Source organism: Oratosquilla oratoria, chromosome 29, assembly GCF_046742065.1.
Source record: "Oratosquilla oratoria isolate Oo_2021 chromosome 29, ASM4674206v1, whole genome shotgun sequence".
Classification (NCBI taxonomy): Eukaryota; Metazoa; Arthropoda; class Malacostraca; order Stomatopoda; family Squillidae; genus Oratosquilla; species Oratosquilla oratoria.
In genome coordinates this window covers 31,152,791-31,160,290 of record NC_134805.1, presented here as the reverse complement: position 1 = coordinate 31,160,290, position 7,500 = coordinate 31,152,791, and the positions used below count along the sequence as shown (strand labels likewise).

At 39.2% G+C, this 7,500-nt stretch overlaps 1 protein-coding gene across 2 annotated transcripts in view; it reads right to left on the bottom strand.

The window, feature by feature from the left end:
- Window positions 1-7,500, bottom strand: part of LOC143040696 (otoferlin-like) — a 373,948-nt gene that overhangs the window by 183,883 nt on the left and 182,565 nt on the right. For both annotated transcript variants that reach the window (XM_076212016.1, XM_076212017.1), the window contains exon 6: window positions 255-339. In XM_076212016.1, the coding sequence (XP_076068131.1) occupies window positions 255-339 (85 nt within the window). The remainder of the gene's footprint in view (window positions 1-254; window positions 340-7,500) is intronic.

Genomic DNA, 7,500 nt, shown 5'->3' with positions numbered 1-7,500 from the left:
ATACACATACACGCAAACTCATTCATTCACTCACATACTCATACACTCACACACACTTACACACATACACACACTCAGTCACTTACTCACACACTCACTCGCACACTCTCTCTCTCTCACACACACACACACACACACACACACACACACACACACACACACACACACACACACACACACACACACACACACACACACACACACACACACATAAACAAACAAATACAAACACACACACACTTATTGTCACTTACCAGGCTGGGACCAGACGGTGGCCACGTCCAGCTTGAAGCATCCCAAGACCTTATTTGACCTCAGGAGGTTCCTTGATTGCAGAACCTGTTGTGATGAGGTGTCAAGTGGCGTAACAACCAATCAGTGATGAGTGGTGAGTGGGAGTGATGGTGCATCGGGAGGGGGAGATAAAGGAGTGAGGAGTGGGGTGTTATACAGTACATGGAATTAAGGTGGAGTGCCGTGGAGAAGCGGCTACAGTCTCACATGTTATTCCGTGAGTGCTCGTATTATTTTAATTTCGCGAAAAGACGCTCAGGTCTCACGGTATGGGAAAATCTCGTGAGGCTGTGTCCGTGAGGGAAAAAAAAATATATATATATATATATATATAAATCTAATCCTTTCGGGATGGAACGTTATTAAAAATAATCCGTTTCTTCGAGGTATTGATGACAAAGGTGATACGCGCGTGGGTATAGTGTCTGAAGGGATCGTCTGGAGAGAAAGAAAACAACAGAAGAGGCTGATGTGTTGTATCATGAGAGGCGTGAATAAAGGTGACATATGGAGAAGATGGAAGAGGAAGATTGAGAAGAAGAGGAGAAGGAAGTGAAAGAGGGAGAAGGACAAAAGGACAAATGAAGGGTGAGGGGTAGATGATGAAAAACAAAAACAAAACAAAGACAAAATTACAAAGATAAAGCAAAGAAACATGAGGGGCTAGTGTTGCATCAGTGGTAGTGGTATACATTCCAAAGATACTAATAAATAAAGGTATGAAATATCACTTGAAAATAAATAAATAAGTAAATAAATAAATAAATAAATAAGATAAAAATATGAAAAAATAAATTAAATTAAAAAAAATGCGCGTGACATGATGAATTGGGAAACTATATTCAGAAAATATTCTGCTTAAATACATATATGAAAATCATTCAACACATGATTGTGAACGATATACAAAGGAACACTGAGAGAGAGACACACACACGCTAATACTTCGGGGAGTACATTATATGTTTAATTTGTTTTCGTAACCTTTGGCTTCTTGGATAAATAAAATTCCCATCTTGAGTAATACACACGACACTCGGGAAGAGGAAAAGAAAGACGATGCGGAAAACTTTGGGGCGAAGAAGCTCTGAGGTGTGGGAGGAGCAATGGTGAGGCGGGAGAGGAAGACACTGGGTGCTTCTGAGACACATAAATTCGATACAAGAAGAGGTGCACGTGTGAGAAATATTGCCGGAGAGAGAGAAGAGAAAAAGTGGAGGGGAGGGGCGGGGAGGAGACAAAAGACGGAGACGGAAGAAGAAGAAGAAGAAGAAGAAGAAGAGACAGAAGATGGAGACGGAAGTAGGAGAAGAAGAAGAAGAGACAGAAGACGGAGAGGGAAGAAGGAGAAGAAGAGACAAAAGACGGAGACGGAAGAAGAAGAAGAGACAGAAGACGGAGACGGAAGAAGAAGAAGAGACAGAAGACGGAGGCGGAAGAAGAAGAAGAAGAGGAAGAAGAAGACGAAGAAATGACAGAAGACGGAGACGGAAGAAGAAGAAGAGACAAAAGACGGACACGGAAGAAGAAGAAGAGACAGAAGACGGAGACAGAAGACGGAGACAGAAGACGGAGACAGAAGAAGAAGAAGAAGAAGAAGAAGAAGAAGAAGAAGAGACAGAAGATGGAGACAGAAGGAGAAGAAGAAGAGACGGAGACGGAATAAGAAGAAGAAGAGACAGAAGACGGAGACGGAAGAAGAAGAAAAAGAAGAAGAAGAAGAAGAAGAAGAAGAAGAAGAAGAAGAGACAAAATATGGAGACAGAAGAAGAAGAAGAAGAAGAAGAAGAAGAAGAGACAGAGGATGGAGACAGAAGGAGAAGAAGAAGAGACAGAAGACGGAATAAGAAGAAGAAGAGACAGAAGACGTAGACGGAAGAAGAAGAAAAAGAAGAAGACGGAGACGGAAGAAGAAGAAGAAGAAGAAGAAGAAGAAGAAGAAGAAAAGACAGAAGAAGAAGAAAAAGAAGAAGAAGAAGAAGAAGAAGAAAAAGAAGAAGAAGAAGAAGAAGAAAAAAGAAAGGGGGGGAATGTAAATTGGGTTAGGTAGGAGACAGTGGACAGGAAAAGGCTAATGAAAGCAGAGTAGGAAGGGGAAGATGAAAAGAACATTTCCGAGAAAAATGAAACGGTAAGAATGATATGAGAAGAAAAATGAAAGGAAAGGGACACAAGTGTTAATCTGTTTACAGTCGCAAGGGAGAAAGGAAAGGAGGGAAAGAAAGGTAAGAACATGGTAGAGAAGAAGATCCAAAGGCTCTTAAGGGGTCAGGAGGAGGATGGAGGAGGAAAAGGAGGATGGAGAGGAGAAGGAGGAAGAATAGGAAGGGGTAGGAAGGAGATGAAGGAGTAGGAAGATGAGGAATAGGATGATTGGAAACAGGAGGAGGAGGCTAAATAGAAGAAGGAGGAAGTGGAAAAGGAGAGGAAGAAAGAGTAGGAGGAGAAGGATGGAGAGGAGAAGGAGGAAGAATAGGAGGGATAGGAGGGAGAAGAATGAGGAGAAAGATAAGGAATAGGAAGACTGGAAACAGGAGGAGGAGGAGGAGGCTGAATAGAAGAAGGAGGAAGTGGAAGAGGAGAGGCAGAAACAGGTGGAGAAAGATAAGGAATAGGAAGACTGGAAACAGGAGGAGGAGGCGGCTGAATAGAAGAAGGAGGAAGTAGAAGAGGAGATGCAGAAACAGGTGGAGGAGAAGGAATAGGAGAAAGATGAGGGATAGAAGAAGGGCAGGAGGAGAGAAGGGAAGGGAAGTTGGGTGGAGAGAGTTAGGGATACGTAAAAGGAGAAGAGAGGGAAAGAGAGTAAGAAAGGGAAGTAAGAAAGGAAGGTAAGGAAGGAAGGTAAGGAATGATGCAAAGGAAGAAAGATAAGGAAAGAGAGTAAGAAAGGAAAGTAAGAAAGAAAGGTAAGGAAGGAAGGTAAGGAAGGAGGCTAAGGAAGAAAGATAAGGAAAGAAAGCAAAGAAGGAAGCTAAGGAAGAAAGGTTAGGAAGAAAGGTAAGAAAGGAAGGCAAGGAAGAAAGGTAAGAAAAAAGACAATGAAGGAAGACAAAGAAGGAAGGTAAAGAAGGTAGGCAAGGAAGGAAGGAAGGCAAAGAAGGTAAGGAAGGAAGTTAAGGAAGGAAGGTAAAGAGGGAAGGGAGGTAAGGAAGGAAGGTAAGGAAGGAAGCTAAGTAGGAAAGGTAAGGCAGTTGGTAAGGGATAGGGAAGAGGGAAATGGAAGAAGAAAAGGGAATAGGGAAGGGAGGTAAGGAAGGAAGGTAAGGAAGGAAGCTAAGTAGGAAAGGTAAGGCGGTAAGGGATAGGGAAGAGGGAAATGGAAGAGGAAAATGGAAGTAGGAAAATGAAGAGGGGGAAGAGAAGCGGGAAAAAGGAGAGGGAAGGGAAGAGGGAAATGGAAAAGGGAAAGAGAAGAGGGAAATGAAAGAGGGAAATGAAAAAGGGAAATGAAAAAGTGAAATGAAAGAGGGAAATAAAAGAGGGAAAGTGAAGATGGAAATGAAAGAGGGAAAGGGAAGAGGGAAACGGAATAGAGAAAGGGAAGAGAGAAACAGATGAGTGAAGGAAAAGAGGGAAAGGGAAGAGGGAAAGGGGAAAAGGAAAAGGGGAAGGGAAGAGTGAAAGGGAAGAGGGGAAAGGAAGAGGGAAAGGTAATAGGGGAAAGGAATAGAGAAAGGAAAGAGAGAAATTGAAGAGGGAAAGGGAAGAGAGAAAGGGAAGAAGGAAAGGGAAAAGGGAAAGGGAGCAGGGAAAGGGAAGATGGAAAGGGAAGAGAGAAAGGGAAAAGGGAAATGGAAGAGGGAAAGGGAAAAGGGAAATGGAAGAGGGAAGGGGAAAAGGGAAAGGGGAAAAGGGAAGGGGGAGGGAAACGTAGGAGGGAAAGGGAAGAGGGAAAGTGAAGAGGGAAAGGGAAGAGAGAGAGAGAGAGAGAGAGAGAGAGAGAGAGAGAGTGAGTGAGTGAGTGAGTGAGTGAGTATAAGAGAGAAAGAGAGAGAGAGAGAGAGAGAGAGAGAGAGAGAGAGAGAGAGAGAGAGAGAGAGAGAGAGAGAGAGAGAGAGAGAGAGAGAGAGAGAGAGAGAGAGAGAGAGAGAGAGAGAGAGAGAGAGGGGGGGTAGAAAATGAGAGAGAGGACTAGAGAGAGAGAGAGAGAGAGGTCTAGAGAGAAAGGGTGAGGGCTAGAGAGAAAGAGAGAGAGGGCTAGAGAGGGGAGAGAAGGAAAGAGCCGGAGTTGGAGGGAGCCCAGTACACAAAACTTATGACATGACAAAAACGATGTGATTGATAATCAAGAAAAAACACAAGATGGTTCGGGAAGAATCTAAAAAAAAAAAAAATAAAAAAAAAAAAATCGAGAGAAAGAAGAGCCAAAAATCAAATTGGTCAGTGATGGAGGGCAGAGAAAAGGAAGAGAAGTTTGAATTAAGGAAAACAAAAATGTAAACAAGAGAGAGGGGGAGTGTGGTGAGGCGAAATGAATAAAGATAAAAATGAAAATAAAAAGATAGACATAAAGATAAAAAGAAGGAATAATGGGCGAATCATGAATGTGTCTGAAAGAGGAAAAAAATGGACAAAATTTAAGATAGGAGAACGAAAATTATATAAACATATTATGTTAAAGATCAAAATGAAGATAAAAATGAAGGGAGGAAATTACATTAAGATAAGAAGTAGTAGATAAAGAAACTCAATGAACAAATGAATATGAAGGGATAAAATGAAAACCATACAAAAGGTTTTTAAAACGATAAAGAATGATAAAGTGGAAGTTAAAAATTTCGAAATAGATATGATAATTTATTGCATTACCGAAAATAAATCCCCTTTGTTGAAAACAGAGATGAAATATTTCTTATCTATTTATCTATTTCCATTAATTTACTTACTATTTCACAGGGTAAACTACTGACTATCGGTGAAAAGTTTGTTGATGAAAATATAAAAACAATTGTTCCTTATGGTATTTGGTTCTTGTTGAATCTGAGGAATCTAAATTAATCTAAATCTAATAAATCTTAGATCATTACATATTATTTTTTCCCGGAAATCTACTTTACTTAGTGTTTCTAGAAATTTGTATCAAACAATAAATGAACCTCATGCCTGAGGATAGAATATGCTTAAAAACTATTGATTACCATACTCTCTCATGATACTTGCATATGTGTGTGTGCGTTATTGTATGTATGTATGTATGTATGTATGTATGTATGTATGTATGTATGTATGTATGTATAGATATTTGTATAATTCTGTGTATTTATAGATGTATTTAGGTATGTACGTATGTATGTAGGTATTTATTTATGTGTGTATGTATGTGTGAATGTATGTATGTATGTATGTATGTATGTATATATGAATATTTGCATAATTATGTGTATCTATAGCTGTATTTATGTATGTACGTATATATGTATGTATGTATTTATGTATGTGTGTATGTATGTGTGAATGTATGCATGTATGTATGTATATATATATGCGTAAGTAACCACTAGGAAAAGTAAACTAACGAAGCAGAGCGTTTTCGTATAATTACATCTTCAGTGCATATACAAAGAAGGAATTATAATTCCTTCTTTGTATCTGCACTGAACATGTAATTATACGAAAGCGCTCTGCTTCGTTAGTTTACTTTTCCTAATTGTTACTTACGCATTTGTGAACACACGCTCGTAGTGTTTTTATTGCGATTATGTATATATATATATATATATATATATATATATATTATATATATATATATATATATATATATATGTGTGTGTGTGTGTGTGTGTGTGTGTGTGTGTGTGTGTGTGTGTGTGTGTGTGTGTGTGTGTGTGTGGGTGTGTGTGTGTGATTAATACATAGAAAATGTGGGGAGCCTTTCTAGAAAATTTATGTTATGGATCAACTCTGCTATATCCTTTGAAAAAAATATTCTGACAATGATTATTTTAGTTTAAGGTGTGCTTGTTTTTGTGTTCATCATAGAAATAATTATATCCTTAATCATACATGGGACTGCGTTTGAGGCTGCATATATAAGCGTGTGTGTGTTTACTTGCGTATTATAATTTTTTTTTTGTAAATAACGCATAAATACAGCCAGGTGAGGATTATTGTACCTACTACATACATTCCTCTAAGACTAATGCATAGAAAATATGGAAAGCAATTCTAATTCATGTTATGGATTAACTCTGATTTCTATATCGTTTGATAAGATAAAAATATTCTGATTATTTTTAGTTTCAGGTATGCTTGTTTTTGTGTTCATCATAAAAATAATTATATCCGTATTTATTCATGGGACTGCATTTGGGAAAACGAGCTGTCTAGAAGATCTATGACAAGTACTTCATCTCTGGCATAAAACGTGCGGAAATAGTAACAAAAACCGTGTACAAGGAATAATGTGTGAAGGTACATGACACACTGTCTTCTCACACGTGAGGCAGGAAAAGAAAGTAATAAATCTTTGTAATTCTGTGCACTGGTCAAATCCCACAACCGCAGAAGGGTGACTGTGTTTTGTGTGTCACAGCCCGGTGTTCCCACAAGAGAACTTCTTTCTTTTTTTCAAATCTTACCAAAGCATTGTGTCGATATCCACCGTGATTTCAGGAACATTTTGACAATAAGCAATCAGTGTTTAATCATTGGAGGTTCAAGGTTTCTGAAAATGTGTCTGTAAAACCTATTTTACTGATTAAATCTAGAACCATAAATTCCTGAAAATGCGTTGCCAGACAACCTCAATGCTCTAGATAAAAAGAAAAGAAAAAAGAAAAAAAGGCTTTTGTGGGTTGCAAAAAGGGTGTGTCAACTTAGCCTGCAGGAGCTTCAAGCCACCCAGCCATCAACTCCATCGATTTTAGTTTCAAGAATGACAAGTATGTGCAGCAGGGTGGCGTGCATATTACGCACTTGCCCTTGGACGCACAAGAACTTTCAGGAATTACATTCTTTTCCATTGTTAGTGATCGCAAGAAATCGATAGGTATTAGGCTTTCGGTTGTAGATACCACCTGGCTAGATGACTGGGGACGCACATTGTATCAAACTTGGGTCACGTGCACAAGGTAGGTATGCGCACCAGGTCGCGGCAACGTGGTCAGTACAATGCGTGCCCGCAAGGAGCGTGCCACGTGGTATCTACACAATATATAGGTGATGAAGAGAAAAAATAGAAATCACGAAGACATTGTTCATTAT